The sequence below is a fragment of the Panthera tigris genome, chromosome X, assembly GCF_018350195.1.
Source record: "Panthera tigris isolate Pti1 chromosome X, P.tigris_Pti1_mat1.1, whole genome shotgun sequence".
Lineage (NCBI taxonomy): Eukaryota > Metazoa > Chordata > Mammalia > Carnivora > Felidae > Panthera > Panthera tigris.
In genome coordinates this window covers 56,965,867-56,986,983 of record NC_056677.1, presented here as the reverse complement: position 1 = coordinate 56,986,983, position 21,117 = coordinate 56,965,867, and the positions used below count along the sequence as shown (strand labels likewise).

Genomic DNA, 21,117 nt, shown 5'->3' with positions numbered 1-21,117 from the left:
ATGACAAAATAACAACAACAACAAGAGAGGTGGCTACTCAGGTTGTTTGGCTTTCATTTCAGTCCTTCAGGACCTTGGGGGTTGGGCTCAGGGAGGAAGGCCAGTACGGGGAGAAGTAGGAAGATTGCCTGTGCCTGTGGCTGGACCTGAGGGGCCTCAGGATGCCTCCTTTTGCAGAAATACTGAGTGAAGCACCTCAGGACAGCAACTATAAGGGCTTTGGGGCAAGGAAGGAATACCTAATGCCGTCCCCTACCACACATTGCCTTCCCTTATCTCCTTTTCTCCCCCTTTTGGTTAGCAGCAAATGAGTCTCTTCTCCAAGGCACATGCTCTTGACCATGCAGTCCATTCAGTCACAGGAAAAGCAGCTTTTGGTTCTCTGAACAGCCATACTGGGTCTTATGCTGGTCAAACAGTTTGCACAGGGCATCCATATAGAGTGTGTGGTATTTTCCCACCATTTCCTGGCTTGGTTTTTCTATTTTAGGCAGTGGTAGAGGCTCCCCAACTGCCAAGATAGATGGGAAAAGAGAAGGGGAAAGTGTTAGAATCTTCTCTTTCTTTAACCTCCTTCTCCTTCCCTGGGCAGGATCCTCTCACATGCCAACTTAGCTCCCAGATTCTCCCTCTTTGCTGCCCTTTTCTTTGGTGGGGGGTGGGGTGGGGAGGGCTGAAGCTGAAGTCAAGAAAGAGCTGAGGTGGCCTTGGGGCTGAGAGCAGCACTCACCCACAGTGACGATAGGCAGCGAGTATGGCAGGAGCCCGGTGGAGCCTTGGCGGAAGCCTCGTCCATAGAAGACACAAAAATAGAAACCAAAGATACTGCGGAAGCAGCTCTGGAACTTGTGCATCCAGCTGTCCTTATGGAATAGCACCTGATCATATACCTCAGTTTCTCCAAAAGTGAATGTGGGGACAAGATGAGCCCTGAAGGAAAACCTCAATTTATTTCTCAAACACAGGCTAGGGTGAGAACTGCCCAGGAAGAACATTTGCTCCTGGCCAGACTCCCATCTATATAAAATCCCTGTGACATAAAGCATTTCTTCTTGCACTAAACAAGACTCCCATAGTTACTTATCTCTTGTCTTGAAATTTTCAAGGCCAGTGAGAATGCTATCTCTGGGCCAGGATCACAAGGGCAAGATATGCGGGTGTAGGGAAGGATGAGGGGTTTGGGCAGAGATCCCCAGAAACCCACATCATGTAAAGAAAAGCTTCCAGGAGGTGTCCTGTAGGGAAATATCTGACTCTGTTTCTACTGGTAGGAAGCATAGAGAAGATGATGATGATATTGAACAAATGCATATATATGATATGCCCCTCACCCACAGGGACTATTCATAAGGTATTCTGCCCTTGAGATTAGAGCAGAGAAAAGTTGTTTTCCTCTCAAGCCATCCAAATCCACCCTGACAGTGCTCTAGATACAGAATCAGGCTCCTTACCTCTTCCTGTGAGAGAAGAGTAAAGAGAGCACAGTCTGTCTTATACAAATCTTTGTGAGTTATTAGTAACAATCTCTCAGCACTCTGATGTATGTTACCTTACTGGTTCCTCACAGCAGAGAATGTGCAGGGCACAGTAGGGGGCTTATTTTCTTTACCTTACAGATCCAGAAGCCCAGGTTCTGAAGGGGAAAGGGCACTCAGGCAGTGAGTGAGGGTCAGGACCTGGACTAGAACCCGGGATTCTTTCCTTCCAGCTTAGAACTCTCTCCCCTACATTATGCCCCAAACTGATGAACAGGCCACTCAGGCAAGGTCCCTAGAAGAACTACTTCCCTTTTCCCTGAGTCTGCAATAGGGCAATTGTCCTTGTGTCCAGTGGGCTGGCCCCTTGACCTGATGGTACACCCCACAGCTCCAGCTTTGGGCACCTGTTCTTTATCTCCTCTCTTTATCCCTATGTCAGAGTGGCTAATAATTATCCACCACTTACTGTGTGCCAGACACATGTAGGTGTTTTAGGTGGATGACTCCCCACAATAACCCTATGGAGTAGGTACAATTATTAGTAGCCACATTATGAAAACGAAAACACCAAGATTCAGAATGGTTAAGTAACCTGTCTCAGACTGCACAGTAAGTTTTGGAGCCAGGATTTCAAATCAGGCCCCCTGACTTCAGATATTATGCACGTACTCACCATAGTGCTCTGCCCCCTGCACTTACCAATAACAAACAGATGTAGGTGTCAATATTGATAGAGATGATGTGGGCATCAGCTGTATACTAGGGGAGCCCTAGCCAAGCCCCCTGATAATGAATCTGGGTTTCTGATTTGGTTTCCTGAGAATTGGTCCAGCTAGGTCAGAAGGAGGGGATGATGTAAACCTTTTTAAAATTCTATGCCTGTCTCCCCTATGCACTAGTAAGTTCCATGAGGGCAAGACTCAGATCTGATTCATCTTGGCATCACCGAACAGGTCATACTGCTCAGAGAAAGCCACCCCCACTGCCCTGGGAGAAACACCTACCCATGCTGGAGGGCTGTGCGCACAAATCCCTTGCGCTTCCGGAGGATGAGGGTGGTGGTGTTGGGCACACTTTGTAGGGCCTCTCCCACCCCTCCTACTACGATGCCCACGAGGTTGCCAGTGCCATGGCTTAGCAGGTAGTCAATGGCTGGCTGACTCACAGAGCATACACCTAAAGAGAATCAAGGAGCAGAGAGAGGAGCAAAATAAGGAGAGGGGAAAATGCTTGAGACGGAACATCCTCTGCTTTACTCCTCATTGTGATTGCCCACTGTTCCTATGAGTCCTATGAGGAGAGTCAATGAGATGGGACAAAGGGTGTGGAGAAATGAAGGCTGTGGGAAAACCCAACATGTTTCACTTTGAGGCAATATTTCCACTTCGTAGGAGGCACTGGGTCAAAACTATAGTAGGAAGGTTTCCAGAGGGATAACCAGAAGGACTTTCTGAATCCCAAATGTAATCTTACTCTTTTCTTGTCCTCTATTGCCACTAAATAGCAAAAGTTATTCTTTACTGACCATATACTCTTGTGGCAGGCACTATATTGAAAGCTTTACTTGTATTATCTCATATAGCATCACACCACATCTGAGGTTGGATTATTATCATCAATATCACCTTACAGATGAGGAAACAGAGACCAATAGGGGTACAGTAGCTTACCCAAGACCACACAGTTAGTGGCAAAGCCAAGATTCAAACCCAGACCGTTTAGCTCCAGGACACGCTTTTAACTACTATGCTATGATGGGAGTGGGTGAGATGTGGTTGAGAGGTGGGGGTGGGGCTTAAAAAGGTACATCTCTCAGCAGAGAAATGGGCCAGAAGCTCCAGTAAGTATGGTCAGAAGTACCTTTGGCCATGAGGTACTCCCTAACAAATGGGATCTTGAAGAACCAAGACAGTGTGGCTAAGTGGGGAGTGATGCCTGGGAAGATCTTCGAGAAGCCTGTGGCCTCAGTGCAGAAATTGCAGAAGGCTCCAAAGGTCAAAAGGCCATGAGGGTGAACTCCCATGAGGTAGTTGTGCTCAGGTGACAGATCTTTTGTCTTCTGGATCTGCAGCCATGGAAAGAAATGAAATGAGATCACATGAAGAAGCACAAGTGAAGACACTTCAGGGATCAGGGCACTCTCTAAATCAGAGCTTTTCAACAGATAGGCCATGAGTGGGTTTCAGGGGCCAAGATATTGGTCTCCTCAGCCCCTGGAAACCAAGCACGATCTATGGCAGCTAGAACTGCTGAGCCTCTTGCCTACAGCTGCAAGTACCTTCGGCCATTTATCTCAGTGCACTTCATGCATGGTATCATTTTGTCTGAGTGCTGCTATGTGAAAAAGTCAGAAAGCTCTGCTCTAAAAATTGAGGCAGTGTTTGTTGTCTACTCCAAAGAATGCTCAGAGGATCAGCATAGCAGTACATTTCTAGAACCTCTTCCTGATATTTTCTCTTCCCAGCCCCCTTCCAGTTTCTGCCCAAGTAACTTCTATTGAACTTTGAAAACCCTGCTTGAATATCACCATGTCTGTGAAGCTTTTTCTTACCCCTCATCTGAACTACTTGTGTACCTTGTACCAAACCATAAATACATGTCTGTCCTCATTAGATGTGAGCACCTTGATGGCAGATTGTATCCTACTCACTTCTCTGTACTCTAGACATGTGGTACAGAGTAGGCTTTCAATCAATATTTGTAAAACTGAACTGTTTTTGCATTTCTGCCTGTGCTATCTGGTAGGTCATGCCAAGGGTGTCCAAAGTATGCTAGGGGAGTAGCGAGTACCCAGTAGCAATGTTGAGTCCTGAAGAATGTCTAGCCTGCATGGAAATTTCTCTGGTATGCTTATTTTCCTTATGGACAACCCTAGTTATTTGGCATAAATGCCCAGTATTTTGGGAACTGTGGGGATGCTTCAGAAAAGACACTTACCGTAATGGGGAAATAGTCCTTGATATGGGTCCAAGCACACCAGTTCCTTACCCAAGCTGAACGCCTTCCACCTGAGAGAGAAATATCAGTAAGGGATGGTGTCTGTCTTGCTAACCCCATCCCTCCTGGTCACCCAGGGCTTTCCTAACAGCATGGAGAGACCATGGCTCTGCTAGACAGGTGGAAAAGGAAGAGACCCCAAGATGGTCCTGACTGGCCCAGCTCCTGTGGCTCTGAGAACTTGGATAAGAGGCCTGTGGCATGTTGAGTGGGACTCCCTGGTAACAGGTTAGGGTGGAACATTCATAGGCCCTGTGCTTTCTAGGTCCATGAGTCTTACCTTGCTCTGGGGTCTTCCAGTCCAGGAAAAACCAGACAAAGTAAAGCACTGGTAGTGGCCACAAGGATGTAAATAGCAGGTAAATGAAAAATGGCTGCAAGATCCAAACTGATGAGGAAGCAGGTCAGACCAAATTTGTGCTGCTGGCAGAACTTGACCACATGCATCCCCATTAAGAACCCTCCAAACTACCCAAACCCCTGGTCCTGGCCTTCTGCACAGTCCAACTCCTGGCCATCTGGTATCCATGTCTACTTGTTCTTCAGACATTTCCTTTATCATGTGCCAAACACCAGCCCTATTTGTCTACTTCCCTATCATCCCTGTCCACTTGCTTCCTTGCCCACTTACCATTCCTCTACTCTTGCTCCCTGCCTGCCACCCGCTTCCCCCACCTCCTGCACCCATTTAATCCACCATCTTTTCCTTCTTGTCTCCTGTATCCTTTGCTATCCATTATCCCTGAACCCTTGTTAAACCGTCATCCTTCCTTGCCCATATACTATCCATATCTCCCCACACCCTGCCCACTCAGCATCTGCATCCCTCTACTGTTTCCCATTCATCATTCCTGTCCTCTTGCCCATTCACCATTCCTTCCATTATCAGCATCTCCCCACACACTACCACCCCCACTCCCAAGAATGGAAAACTCTATGGTTTAAACACAGGCTATATTCCTCCAAGTCTGTAATTCTAATGCTTTCTCTGTCCCACTACCCATGCTTCCTTATGATCATGGACACATCATATGCCTATTCGTGGGCTTTATTTCCCTCTCCAGATAGGGTTAAGAAGTGGCTAAAATTAGCTGCGTCTACTCGTATCCATCATGATCCTGTTCTACCCCTCTGCCTGTTCTGTCTCCTGTGGCTCTATGTCTTCCTTCTCCAGGGCACTCGTGGAACTCAAGACTCCTTGGCTTTACTCTGTGGTACCATCTGAGATGATCACAGGTTAGAGGTGAGACTTCCCATGAACATGAAATTCACCCCAGACCTGGCCCTGGCCTCTCACTCTGGCTTCTTGCCGTGAAGTCTTGGATCAGTACTCACACATGGCAAGGTAGCTCAAGGGCCATTGCAGAAGCATCAGACTCTGGAGGTGCTTAGGCTGTTTGAAATAAGGCATGATGGTCAGGAGCCTGAGGAAGACAAAGATCCCAGAACACTCTTCCAGCCAATGGTGCCACCAGCCTCTGGAAGCTCGCTCGATAAGGAATGCATATGACCAGAAGGATTTCTACCTACCTTCTCCCTTCCTTGTCCTGCCCCACACCTACGACCCACTGCAGGGGGCAGGCTTTGGAGTATCAAGGCCTGCCCTATCAGGTTTGAGCCCTGGGCCCTGGCCATTTGCCCTTTGACTCATTCCTGAGATTATTAAGACATCAGGATGAAGAAAGATAAGAAGGACTGTCATCTAGTCCTAGTGACTCAGAGATCCAGAGAGGGGAAATACCTTTCACAGGCCACTTGAAGATTATAGAGGTTGTGGTCTCAGAGAGATGGCTGGTGGGAATGGAGCTCTGGGGGGTTGTGGGGTGAGGAGCACCTGGGATTAGGTTTTTGTTGAGATAGACTATTGCCCTGAGGCAGCCTGGTTGGGGATGTCCCCTTTTTTAACTTTCTATTACAAAAATTTCCAAATATACACAAAACCGGAGAATGCAACAAATTGTTATCTTTGTGTTCATGTTTTTTGCTCATCTTCAAGAACTATGAACATTTTGCCATACTTGTTTCATCTATTGCCCCATTCTTTTTTTGCCTTGGGATATCTTAAAGCAATTCTAAGATATCATGTCATTTCACCCCTAAATACTTCACTATGCATACAAAAATATGAATGTTTTCTTCCAGAGAGATGCCACTATCACCTTTAACAAATTTCATAAATCTTGAATAATACCTAATATCCGGTCCACATTCAAATATCTTTTTACAGTTGTTTAATTTGAATCAGAATCCAAACAATATTTACTGATTATATTTGAATGTTATGTCTCTTAAGTCTCTCTCTCTCTTTAATTTTTCATTTTAAAATAAAATTTAGATACAGAAAACTACCTAAAAAATATATGGCTTAATAAATTATTATAAGACAAATACCTTGCAGCCACCACTACATCAAAAAACTAAACCCCAGAAGCCTCTTATGTGCTCCATTTCAATCACAAACCTCTTCCTCCTCCCAAAATAACCATTATTCTGGCATTTAGCGTGATCTTCTCTTTGCATTTCTATGGTTTTATTACCCAAACATACTTCCTTAAAGATTATGGCTTCATCTTGCCTATTAAAAAATTGATATGTTCCTTAAATTTTTCTTTTTTAAAACTTTTTATTTTGGAAAGTTTTAGATTTATGGGAGAGTTGCAAAGATAGTGTGGAGAGCCCCCTATACCCTCCACCCAGCTTCCTTTTATGTTAACATCTTATGTAACCATGGTATCGATATCACAGCTAAGAAATCAATACTGGTACATTACTATTAACTCCAGAATTTATTAGCATTGTGCTAATTTTTTCTACTCATGTCCATTTTCTGTTCCAGGATTCCATTAGGTCTCACATTGCATTTAGTGATCATGTTTCCTTAGACTCCTCCAATCCGTGGTAGTTTCTTTGTCTTTCTTTTTATGACCTTAGCATTTTTGAAGAGTTTAAGTCTGTTTTCATATACAGTTTCCCCCTCCATCCCTTTCTTTTCCTGACGTTATTTACCTCTTCAAGAACCCACATATGACCTAGAGAATTTCCCACAGCCTGGACTTTGTTTCCTGCACACTCATGGTGTTCCTCTGTATTTCCTGCAGATTGACATCTGGATTCAAGGACTGGATCAGACATCCAGTTTGAGCCCTTTGGCAAGATCTAAATTTGCTTTTAATACAGAACAATCCTCCTTCCTACCCTCTTTTTTCCCCATGCCATCGGACTGTTGAAGACTGTTCTTCCTTAGAGTTAGCTAGTCTTCCAAGCCTCAGCACCAGCTCCCCTAAGCAGGGGTGATGGTGTGGAGCCTCGTCCCTAGGTGAGTCCCAAATACAGGCTAAAATGGGAAGGGGGAAGTGAAGCCTTCATTCCTCTCTCTGACTTCTGTCTCTTACCTTTTTGTAACTTCATGCCCAATGAAGCAAATTGAGTTGTAGATTTGTTTTTATTTTTTGTCTGTTTTTCACACCTGAAGTCTCTATGCTTCTAAAGGGGTAGGGACTATATCTAATTTGTCATTGCCTCTGCCCCTAAGGCCCTTAGTATTGAATGAATGATCAGTATCTTATTTGTGATCAGGATCATTTTTTATGGATAATGAAATCACAGAAGTCCTGTGGAGTAGTATAACCTAGAGACTTGAGTGGAGGCCAAGAAGCTGTGCAGAAACAGAAGACAAGGGACACATTACAAAAAGGGAGAGGAAGAATGAGAGAAAGGAAAGACAGTTGCTGACCTTTGCGTCAGTTTGGCAAAAGACGTGGAGGGCCTGCCCCACTCCAAGTCTTCCTGCTAATTGGATAGCAGCCTGGCCCTTGAGCAAATGATAGCATTCAGGTATTACAGCATCTCACCCTACACAGGTGTTGACATCCTTATGATAGAGGGTGAGGACTAGCCTCTGGCAATATAGGGGAGATTAGCATTCTGTCTTTCCATAATAGAATTTCTGAGCCTACAACAACTCCCTCTCCATATTCTCTCATCTTTCTGAATTGTCTTCTCCTGGATTAACTTTTAATAATTTGTGCATTTTCCCTCCATTTCCTCTCATCGCTTCTGAGAAAAAGGAGGTAAGCTGTCGAGAAGACACTCAGGCTACAGAGCTGATCCATACATATATTTTTCCTTTTTTAAAATAATTTTTTAACATTTATTATTGAGAAACAGAGCATGAACATGGGAGGGGAAGACAGAGACACATAGAATCTGAAGCAGGCTCTGAGCTGTCAGCACAGAGCCCGATGATGCAGGGCTCAAACTCACAAACTGCGAGATCATGACCTGAGCTGAAGTCAGATGCACCCAGGCGCCCTCATATATTTTTCCTTTTAGCAGCAAATCCCATCCCTTGCTTTAGTGTTTAAAATTTATGGACTTCCACATGATAATAGTTGTATTTTTTATATTCATTGATTGAGAAATATGTAATAAACTCAAGCACTATGGGTATACAACATGATAGTATACAACATGACATTTGAAAAAAATATATGCAAACATATTTATTCACTCTATTTTTATAAATGTTTATTTTAATTTATTTTTGAGAGAGAGAGAGAGGCAGAGAGAGGGAGACAGATAATCCCTAGCAGGCTCGTCAATGCAGAGCCTGATGTGGGGCTTGAACTCATGAACTGCGAGATCAAAAACTGAGCTGAAAACCAGAGTCAGACACTTAACTTACTGAACCATCCAGGTACCCCTTATTTATTCATTCTAGACAATGGTTGGATCATGTGGGAATTTCCAGAACCCTTGTGATAGTTTACTCCCTCCACTCCCCAGAAGTTTGCCACTTACAGGTTGGAAACAGTTGGTATTCGCTTTTTTCAAACTGGAAATTTATTGTTTTTCTTGATTATAAACATAATCCACGTAAATCACAAATGTTTCAGACTACTCAGGAAAGCATAGAGGGAACAAAAGTCACTCACAATCTCATCACCCAGAAATAACCAGTTAATGTTAACATCTTGGTACTTCTGTTTCTTGACTTTTTTTTTCTGTAGAAATATAGACATAGTATCACTGTAAAATTTGGGCTTTTTTTTTAATTAAAAAAATTTTTTTGAGAGAGAGAGACAGAGAGCATGAGCAGGGAAGGGGCAGAGAGAGAGGGAGATACAGAATCCGAAGCAGGCTCCAGGCTCTGAGCTGTCAGCCCAGAGCCTGACATGGGGCTCGAACTCATGAGCCATGAGATCATGACCTGAGCTGAAGTTGGATGCTAAACTGACTGAGCCACCCAGGCGCCCCAAATTTGGGCTCTTTTTTTTCCAATATACGAAATTTATTGTCAAATTGGTTTCCATACAACACCCAGTGCTCATCCCAAAAGGTGCCCTCCTCAATACCCATCATCCATCCTCCCCTCCCTCCCACCCCCCATCAACCCTCAGTTTGTTCTCAGTTTTTAACAGTCTCTTATGCTTTGGCTCTCTCCCACTCTAACCGCTTTTTTTTTTTCCTTCCCCTCCCCCATGGGTTTCTGTTCAGTTTCTCAGGATCCACATAAGAGTGAAAACATATGGTATCTGTCTTTCTCTGTATGACTTATTTCACTTAGCATAACACTCTCCAGTTCCATCCATGTTGCGACAAAAGGCCATATTTCATTCTTTCTCATTGCCACGTAGTATTCCATTGTGTACATAAACCACAATTTCTTTATCCATTCATCAGTTGATGGACATTTAGGCTCTTTCCATAATTTGGCTATTGTTGAGAGTGCTGCTATAAACATTGGGGTACAAGTGCCCCTATGCATCAATACTCCTGTATCCCTTGGGTAAATTCCTAGCAGTGCTACTGCTGGGTCATAGGGTAGGTCTATTTTTCATTTTTTGAGGAACCTCCACACTGTTTTCCAGAGTGGCTGCACCAGTTTGCATTCCCATCAACAGTGCAAGAGGGTTCCCGTTTCTCCACATCCTCTCCAGCATCTATAGTCTATAGTCTATAGTCCTTAGTCTCCTGATTTGTTCATTTTGGCCACTCTGGCGTGAGGTGATATCTGAGTGTGGTTTTGATTTGTATTTCCCTGATGAGAAGCGACGTTGAGCATCTTTTCATGTGTCTGTTGGCCATCTGGATGTCTTCTTTAGAGAAGTGTCTATTCATGTTTTCTGCAAATTTGGGCTCTTGAGTCCAACATATCTATGTCTGTATTTCAGCTCTGTCATTCAAGTGAACTATGGCAAATTACTTACCTTTTTCCTTCCTAGTTTCCTTATCTGTAAAAACATAATACCTGCTACCTACACCATAGGGTGGTTATGAGGATAAAATAATTAATGTAAAGCACTTTGCTCAGTGCCTTGTTCATATATATGGTTATATTTAAAGTTCAGTAAGTGTTAGTTATTATATATAATTTATTAACCAAACTGGAATCATATTCTATATAGTGTGTTGTAACCTGCTTGTTCACCCAGCCATATATTGCGGACATTTTTCATGTTAATTTTCTTCTCTAACATCATACACAGCATTTCATTGTATGGATATGGCATGGTTCATTCAAGTAATCTCCTATTATAGAGGAAGCACAAGTCTTCAGGCATGCCTTTTCCATTATCTGGTCAGACTTCTAGGTCCTCTAATAATGAAAGGTCACTGATCAGACACCCTCATGTATCTGCAGCTTTTTCAGTGGCACTGCTCAATTTCCTTTCTTCCAATAGTTTTTAGGATTTACTAGTACAGAAAGCGGGGTGCTTTCTAGAGCCTCTGTCAACCTGGGAGGTGTCCAGGTAGCCTGGTCAGCAGAATCAGCCTCTCTCTCCAAGGAGATGACTGGGTCTGAAGAGAGGGCTTGACCCTTTTCTTCAAACAACTCAGGAAACAGGATTTCATGAAGGCCCCTCCCAAATCCTACAGACCCAGTGGAGCTGCCGCTCAGATTTACCTCAGCTCAAGGTCAGGGTATATTTAAATGTAAGCCAAGTCCAGGGCTGTGATGATGTGTGGGGAAATGGAACTTGTAAGCTGGGGATCACTGAAATCAGCCTGCACCCAAGAAAATTGGGGGTAAGAAATCTGTATTATCAATACCTTGGTTTCTATGCTTTCATACTGTTTTATTTTTAAGAAAAGAATTAATCTAGTCTCACCTGAACTAAGGATGAGAGTGATCACAGTTTCCTAGGCCAACGACTTTCTTGGTATGTGGGTAGTCCTGGCCACCCTGAATTATATTGAAGAAAATGGAGTGATGGCCAAAAGAAATTAGGAAACCTGGGAATGTGAGAACTGGTTGTTAGTAAGCATACTGATCCTCCCTTTTCTTTCTCTTTTTTGTTAATATGACCTCACAGAATTACTCATGATCCTTGGCTAATGACACACTCTTATAATTGTTTTATGATGTCCCTCTTCTCTATCTGTCTATATTTATTGATTCATGTTTTTCTAGTAGGGATTTCCCTCTTGGGCACTGCACATGAGAAGTATTGTCTTGTCTCTGGGTCACAACTCAGCAGCTAATTTGTCTGGTCTTGGCCTTCACTTCCTTTTCAGAGGCCTGAAGATACCTTTTTGATGCCAGAGCTTTGGTAATAGAGTTCTTTTCCTTTTCTTCAGTCCCTGGCCTGGTAAGGATTTATCAGAGCGGTATCAAATCCTTGAGTTCGGCAACCATAGGATGTTGACATCAAATAGCCAAAGTAGGTCATGGAGAAGGATGGGCAGGCATCAATATTCCCACAAACTAATTCCTGTTCATGTGGGGATCTAGGTATCAGAAACAAGTTGAAGTTCTAAAATCTGGGACATCAACTACACGTGGAGGTCAAGGCAAGAATAAACCAAAAGGCAAGGCCATTCCAAAAAGTAACATGGCCAGTAGAAACCATTCAATTCTAGTCCTAGGTCAAAGGTGAGTGGGGATCAGAAGTGCAAGTGATCTTGACCTCCCTGTCCAGGTGATGAGAACAATCAGACAGGGATCTTGCCATTTCCCTTACTTCTTTGGCTGGCTGATCCAGCTTGTCATGCAGTATCACTAGCCAACCTCAGCTTATTCCCCAAGTGACATTGGCTGCCTCTGGATATCTGCCTATTCCTTCTAATCCTGTTTTGCATTCTAAACAATTGGATGAATTCATGCTATATGTGCAGAAATAGCTGAGCTGGGGGTGGCAGGGATCAAGGATTTGTTTAGTACAGTGTGATAGTTGCAGGAATGAAAACCAGAGTTTGCAAAGAAAGAAACTGTCATATTACAGAACATGGCAAGACAAATGCTAACTGGGAAGCTGCTTCAGTTTTTCTAATGTAATTGGTCTCTGAGCAACTAAATCCATCAGTCTGAAGAGAAATGGTTTATTGACCACAAACTTTCTGGTGTCTATGCACCCTCAAGGGATTCTTTCTAACTCACAAGTCCAGGCACAGGTAACAGCCATTTATCTCAGACATTATATACCCGATACAGTAGTTTACTCCCAATGGCCCCTTGATGTTGCTCAAAGATCTTACTTTCCCACCCTTTTCACCTTTGGTGTCAGAGAGACTACAGGAGGCATAAAGAATCATAAAATTCTTCATCTTATCTTCTGGGAGAAGCTAGCTGGTGTGGCTTGCCTGTTTCAAGGCCCCACCTGTATCTTACAATGTATAGTACAGTTGCCAAATTTACTGTAGCTGCTGGATATGGGTACTGTGGTTACTGTAGCTGATGGAGGGTCTCCTTCTCCACTGCAGGGCAGTGGTGAATTACAGCAGTTTGTATTGTCCTGAACCTGTTATAAAAAACAAAACTCCAGGTATGGTTTATTCAGCTTAAGGAAATGAGAGAAACACCTTTCATGTCCCAACACCATGACCTGCTTACATTTAGGAAGCAGGGCGATCTAGGAGGGGCCAAGATCTACAAGCTGAACCACAAATTACAAACTCCAATGTCTCTAGGGAACAGAGGTACTAGAAATGAGGGAACAGGGGTGCCTGGGTGGCTCAGAGTTAAACATCCGACTTTGGCTCAGATCATGATCTCACAGTCCGTGGGCTCGAGCCCCGCGTCAGGCTCTGTGCTGACAGCTCAGAGCCTGGAGCCTGCTTTGGATTCTGTGTCTCCCTCTCTCTCTGTCCCTCCCCCACTCACTCACTCTCTCTCTGTCTCAAAAATAAATAAACATTTAAAAAATAAAGAACTTCAGAATTGGTTTGTCCAACTTTTTTTGGTAAAAAAGTTCAAACAAATGAAAGTTGAAAGAATAGAATAATACACAGCTGTATATCATCTACCTCTTCAATTCAACAATTGTCAATACTTTGCATATGTATTTTACCTTTCTATGTTTGAATGTATGTGCATATGTGTGTGCATGTGTGTGTTTTCTTTTTCTGACCCATTTTAAAATTCAAAAACAACAATCACTATACTGTCTAAACAAAACACTACTTCAAACAGATTTGGCACAAAGGCTGATAATTTGTCACCACTGGGGAAGAACTGGTATGAAGGGCACACATCAAGTGTGGGGTGCCAGGAGGCAGTCCCAGCAGTTCAGTCGACATCAAGAAATCTGACATGAAACAAAGGGTGGACCAGCAGAAAGAAGCGTGAGCTTCCAGCTTAATGCTTTTCAGATTTTTTTCTTTGTATGATTGTGAAATATATCACATGTATAAAAGAGTTGAAAGAATAATCACGAGAATGCATGTGTATATACCACCCAGCTAAAGAAATAGTATGCTGTCAGTAGCGTCGAAGGCCCTCACATGCTTCTGCCTAATATTCCCCTCATCTCCTCCCCCCACCATGAAAAACCATTATACTGATGAGTTTGTCTATTATTCTCTTGCTTTTATTGGTAGTTGTGTCATATATGTATGTATGTGTCCCTAAACAATAAAACATTGTTTAGTTTTGCATGTATATGTATATATTTGCATATATACATATGTGTGTATGTGTGCGTGTGTATAAAATATGATATTCTGCTGTGGCTTGATTGTTTTCACTGAACACTAAGGTTTTGAGATTAATCTTTGTTGATATATGTAGTTCTGTTTTTTATATTCTATTGTATGAATATGGATGGATATACCATGATTTGTTCATTCATGCTCTTATTGATGGACATTTGGGTTGTTTCCAGCTTGTTTTTGTTATTATAAACCATGCTTCCAGAACATTCTTTTAAAAATTTTTTAATGTTTATTTATTTTTTAAAGAGAGAGACAGACAGCAAGAGGGGGAGGGGCAGAGAGAAAAGGAGACACAGAATCTGAAGCAGGCTCCAGGCTCTGAGCTGTCAGCACAGAGCCTGATGCGGGGCTCAAACGCACGAACTGTGAGATCATGACCTGAGCCAAAGTTGGACATTTAACCGACTGAGCCACTCAGGCGCCCCAACTTCCAGAATATTCTTATACATGCCTTCTGGTGCTCATGTGTAAAAGTTTCTCTAGGATATATGCCTAGGAGTGGAACTGCTGAATCATAGGTTCTGTGCATATTCAGTTTTACTTGAACTCACTTTTTAATTTTTGCCAATCAGTTTAGTGTTGAATGCTACCTGGTTGTGGTTTTAACTTGTATTTCCCCAATTACTAAAGAGGTTGAACATCAGTTAATATATTTATGGGCCATCTTTCTTCTGGAAAATACCTGCTATGTCTCTTACTCATTTTTCTGATGCTTGTTTTTCTTTTACTGCTTTGTAGGAGCTCTTTGACACAGTCCATATACTAATCCTTTGTCAGGTGCAGTGAATGCTAATATACCAATTTGTGCTAAGGTATAGAGAACATAGCCTCTAGAGCCAGACTGCCTGGGTTCAAATCCCAGCTCCACCCTTCATTAACTGTGATCTCAGGCAATTAACTTCTCTGTGCCTGTGTCCTTAACCTCTTTTAGCTTCATTTTTCTCATCTGTGGAATACCTAACTCATAGACTTGTGCCAATTACAAGAGTTAATATACGTAAAATATTTACAATGTAGTCTGTAGTAATTAACATGTAGATATAGATATAGATATAGATATAGATATAGATATAGATATAGATATATAGAATTCTCCTCAAGGGTAGGGATTTTTTGTTTGATTTGTCCATTGATTTATCCTAAGGACCATTAACAGTACCTGGCACATAGTAGGTGCTCAATAATATTTGTTGAATGAATGATTTTTCTCTTAGTTTGTAGATTGTCTTTTCCCTTTCTTTAGAATTTTTCAAAGTTATTAATTTTAATGTGGTTGAATTTATCAATCCTTTCCTTTAAGGTTTGTACTTTTTGTGTGTTGCTTAATAAATTCTTCCCCACTTTGTGGTTATGAAGATATTTTTCTATATATTTTTCTAAAAATTTAAAAGTCTATTGTTCTTAAAATTTTCATAACTTTGGGGGAAAAGACAGGGATGCAAAACTAGCAGGTTTAGTTAGTTACAGAAAACTTACTCTACATGGGGCACCTGGGTGGCTCAGTGGCTCAGTCAGTTAAGCATCTGACTTCAGATCAGGTCATGATCTCACGGCTCAGTTTGTGAGTTCAAGCCCTGCATCAGGCTCTGTGCTGACAGGTCAGAGCCTGGAGCCTGCTTTGGATTCTGTGTCTCCTTTTCTCTCTGGCCCTCCCCCACTCACATTCTGTCTGTCTGTCTCTCTCAAAAATAAACATTAAAAATTAAAAAAAAAAACAAGAAGAAAAGTTACTCCACAGTTTATCTGAATGCATTTCAGTCTGTAAATGGGACTGGGCTAAGCCTCTTAGCTCCTCTTCAATCTCCTTCCCTTATGTTTTTAGTCTCTGAGTCTTCCATCTTAGCCCTCCCCTCCTTACTTTGGTTGTCTCTTGGTTTCTCCATTCCTTGAAGTAAAATATTAGTAGAAATACTTAAGAGAAGTCTATTTTATATATCATTCATTCATTCAAAAAATATTTATTATGTGCCATCTATATTTTAATGCAATGTTCTAAGTACTGGGGTTATAGCAGCAGTGAGCTAGACAAAATCCCTGTCCTCATGATGCTTATACTCTAGGGAGGGGAGACGACAACAGCAGCAGCAACAAAATATATAGCCAAGTGGTGATACATTCTGTGAAGTACCATAAATCAGAGTAAGGGGGATGGGAAATGGGCTCCCATTTTAGGTAGATTGGTCAGGGAAGGCACGTGGCCCTCTAGGGGAAGAGTCATTCCAGACAGAGCATACAACTACAAAATCCCTGAGGCATGAGCATACTTGTTCAAGAAATTTATCCAAGAAACAGCAAGCACATCAGTGTGGCTGGAGTGGAGTTAGCAACAAGTTAAAAAAAAATATATATATATATAGTAGGAAGTAGAGTCAGAGAGGTGGTGGCAATATTCACCATGGTAAGTCTTTGAGGAAATAAATAATTTTGGCTCATCAATGACTGCCTGTTGGGTAGAATCAAGGCCTGGAGTGGATTCTTATTATGGTCTCCTAGTCTCTAGTTTATCTTCCCTTCTATAGTACTATCCATTTAATCTTCTGAAAATTCCTTTTGTACTTCTCACTTTCAGGTGCATTCTGTTGCTTGTAAGATAAAGGCCAAATTACACAGTCTCTACAACCTCACCCATGCTGTTACCTCCACCTTGAACACCCTCCTACTTCTTTGTTCAAGGTGACATGACCAATACAGTCAAGACAAGAAGCCAGTTGTTGTGACTCCCAGTGGTAATAATCAGAGCTTGTTAGAACCAGAATGATTTGTATTAGTTAGAATGTGGTTCAGTGCATGTGACAGAGATCCAAACTAAAATGTAGGCTAAATAAGGTAAATATGTATTTCTCTCTATTTTGGACACCATGAAATGTCTGAACTGCTCTGCAGGTCTACTCAGGGAAGCTGTCAAGGGCCCAGGCCCCTCCCTCCCTCATCTGAGTTGTCTTCATTTACATCATTAAAAATGGCTCATCTCCCTGGACTATTATAGCAGCCTTTTCATGATCTCTATGCTTTGGTATTTGCCATTTTCAATTCTATTTTTTCACAAGGCAGCAAGAGGAAGTCTTCTAAACTGCAAACCAGATTTTGCCATTCCCTTGTTCAAAACCAATGATGAAGATCTTCCAGTGATGGAGATCTGGAGACACAGATATGGAGTGATTTCCAGGATATATTTAAATGAAAAAAGAAAGATACAGAATAGGGGTGCCTGAGTGGCTCAGTTGGTTGAGCAACCAACTTCGGCTCAGGTCATGATCTTGCAGTCCATGAGTTCAAGCCCTGTGTCGGGCTCGGTGCTGACAGCTCAGAGCCTGGAGCCTGCTTCGGGCTCTGTGTCTCCCTCTCTCTCTGCCCCTCTTCTGCTTGTGCTGTCTCTCTGTCTCAAAAATAAATAAACATTAAAAAATAAAAAAGAAATATACAGAATAGCATATACAGTAATGTAACCTTTTGTCAAGAAGGAAGGGATACAAATATATCCATATATACAAATATATACATACAAATGTTTCTAATTGTAAGAAGACCACTAGAAAAAAACCCTCAAAATATCAAAAATACTTGCTTGTAGGGAGAGAGAAGGAGCAGGTCAGAGGAATGGAGTTGGAAGTGAGATTTATCAATATACTTCATTATGTGAGCTAATAAATGTGGATGGAATGATAGAAATAGAAAAACATTATTGTACAACCTCTGATGAAATAATTGTGTCCTGAAATGACCATCATTGACTGCTAAAATCACGGTGTGAAAGGTTGATGTGGAATGTTATGATGAAAAGATTAGGTCATCAGCACACATATTTTGGGTCAATCTTAGAAGCACTATAAGGAAGATAACTGCAATGTGCAACCTTACACCTACCTTTAGAGTATTCTCCCTTCCAAAGGTGAACCTGAATCTAAAGAAGCCTCTGGCTAGCTTCTAGTTTACAGGAAATAGGAGAAATAAAGGAACAAGTTAAAAGACACCATGAGGAGGCTAACAGACTAATCCCGAATATGGGACCTTATATAGGAAAGTTATCTAAGTTTCTTTTTTTAATTTTTTAATGTTTATTTATCTTTGAGAGAGAGAGAATGAGTGGTAGAGGGGCAGAGAAAGAAAGGGAGACACAGAATCCAAAGCAGGCTCCAGGCTCTGAGCTGTCAGCACAAAGCCCAACATGGGGCTTGAACTCACAGACTGTGAGATCATGACCTGAGCCAAAGTTGGATGCTTAACTGAGCCATCCAGGTGTCCCAGTGATCTAGTTTCTTTAAAAAATCAATGGTATAAAAAAAGGGGGGGAGTGGAGAGGCAGTGCTGCTCTAGATTAAAATAATTTATTTAAAATAATTTTAAGTCGAGCCCAAATGTCAACTGATGAATGGATAAAGAAGATGTGAGATGTACACACACATACACACACACACACACACACACACACACATCCATATACACACCATGGAATATTACTCAGCCATCAACAAGAATGAAATCTTGCCATTTGCAATGATGATGGGGGAAGGAGCTAGAGTGCATTATGCTAAGTGAAGTAAGTCAGTAAGAGAAAGACAAATACCATATGATTTCATTCATATGTGGAATTTAAAAAACAAAACAGATGAACATATGGGAAGGGGAAAAAAAGAAGAGAAAGGAAATAAACCACAAGACACTCTTAACAATAGGGAACAAACTGAGGGTTGCTGGAGGAGGTGGGTGAGGGATGGGCTAGATGGGGGATGGGTATTAAGGAGGGCAGTTGTTATGATGACCACCAGCTGTTGTATGTAAGTGATGAACCATTGAGTTCTGTTCCTGAAACCAATATTGTACTGTATGTTAACTTACTAAAATTTAAATTAAAAAAGGACTATAGAAAAAACACAATAAATAGTAATTATAAATAAACAAATAAAGAAAATAACTGAGAATATATTTACATCATAAACCAACAGTTAAAAACATTTTGAGGGGTGTCTGGGTGGTTTAGTCAGATCATGATCTCACAATTTCAAACCCATGTGTGAGGCTCCATGCTGACAGTGCAGAGCCTGCTTGGGATTCTCTCTCTCTCCCTCTTACTCTGCCCCTCCTCCACTTGTGCCTTCTCTCTCTCTCAAATAAATAAACTTAAAAATTAAAAAAAAACATTTTGAAAACAATGAGTGAAATTTGACTACGGAGCAAGTATTAGATGGTACTAGGGAATTATAGTTAATTCTTTAGGTGTGATAATAACTTTATTGTTACCTAAGAAAATGGTCATTATTTTAGATGTGACCCACATAAAGGTGAAATTTACTTTACAACACTTCAGCTAAAAAGAACCCTTTGGAATAGATGAAGCAAGCAGCAGTATCTTTTAAATTGATTAACTTATTTGAAATAATCTCTCCACCCCACGTGGGGCTCAAATTTACCACCCCAAGAACCAGAGTTGCAAGCTCCACCAACTGAGCCAGCCAAGAAGTGGCAGTGTCATGACAACTGTTGAATCTAGGTGATAGTTTATAAAGGTTCACTATTCTTCCCTTCTTTCCCTGTTCATTCCACTCCATCCAGTTACCAGGAAATCTTGCTGTTCCCTGAACCTGCCAACTAGATTTCCTCTCAGGCTTTTGTCCTTACTGGTCCCTCTGCTGGGACTGGTTTTCCTCCAACGTTAACAAGACTGGCTGCCTCTGCTTAGATCTCTATCCAAATAATACCTTTCCAAGGAAGACCTCCTTTACCAGCCTAGGTGAAGTAGGACCCCCTGTCACACACTGATCCCTTATTGGCCTTACTTTTCTTCATGGCACATATCACTATCTGATGGTGTTGCTTGCTTGCTTGTTTTTCTGTCTCCTACAATTAAGATGTAGTCTCTGAGAGGGCGGGGTCTGTTTTATTCAATGCTACAATGCTAGCATCTAGAACAGTGCCTGTCACATAGTAAGAAATCCATAACCAGTTGTTAAAATATTGACAGAATATTGTTATGATAGCTTGAAAGCACTAGTGATGTGGGACAAATAACAATTTAGGCTGACACATTTGCTGAATTGCTAATACTCTAGGAACAACTTGTGCCATAATGACCTGTATATGTCATATGGTGTGAGAGATCCTGGGGATAAAAAGGGAGGCATCTCCCAGACTCTGCTTGTCTTCTGGGAGGACTTGTTTGCACAGATGCTTTTGGGCTGTGTCACCTGGCTTACCTCCAGGCGGTTGGGTTTGTCAAGGGGGTGGAGTCCCTCTCCAGCTATTCCTATAAGCTCTCTGTTTTCTGACTCACCCATTCCTTGTCCTAGGCCATCTCTAAGCTGAGTTTTCTTCCAGTTAATGGGGAAGAGAGAAAAGCTGGTTATTAAGATAAAACTCCACCAGGTCCTGAGATCCAGAGATTAGGCTCTAAAAATATCTTAGTTTTTCCTCAGACATTATGTCTTGAGGCTGTGGTGATTTCTGTTGTGGAGGTCCAAAAATGATGGGTTTCCTACTGTAGTCTTGGACCTGGGGGCAGCAGTGAGTCTGAAGGTCTTTTTCCTCCCCCCAGCAAGGAACATTCTCCATCTATTTTCCCTCCAACCCCTCTCGATTGTCCCTCCTGATACTTTCATTATGCAGCCACCAGACATTAGTGAGCCTGGGTCTGTGACATGGGAGGGAAGCCTGTTCTGGGATGCCTGTGCAGAGACCCCAATCAACTCTAAAGCTCAACAAATTTTGACAGACC

At 42.1% G+C, this 21,117-nt stretch overlaps 1 protein-coding gene across 1 annotated transcript; it reads right to left on the bottom strand.

Annotated features, from left to right (window-relative positions):
* Nucleotides 1–356: 356 nt before the first annotated feature.
* On the bottom strand, nt 357–5,886 carry AWAT1 (acyl-CoA wax alcohol acyltransferase 1). Its single transcript, XM_007097592.1, has 7 exons — nt 5,811–5,886; nt 4,756–4,863; nt 4,416–4,486; nt 3,339–3,543; nt 2,483–2,654; nt 731–930; nt 357–511 (listed from the first exon to the last, which is right to left on the bottom strand). Exons 1-7 carry the CDS (start codon nt 5,884–5,886, stop codon nt 357–359), a joined length of 987 nt encoding a protein of 328 aa, XP_007097654.1.
* Between the last annotated feature and the right edge of the window lie 15,231 nt (nt 5,887–21,117).

Coding starts and splice junctions, on each gene's coding strand:
- AWAT1 (XM_007097592.1), bottom strand. CDS start 5,886: ATGCCTTATTTCAAACAGCCTAAGCACCTCCAGAGTCTGATGCTTCTG. Junction 4,864..5,810: donor CTTGAGCTACCTTGCCATGT/GTGAGTACTGAT, acceptor CTTCCTCATCAG/TTTGGATCTTGCAGCCATTT. Junction 512..730: donor GCTGCCTATCGTCACTGTGG/GTGAGTGCTGCT, acceptor CTATCTTGGCAG/TTGGGGAGCCTCTACCACTG.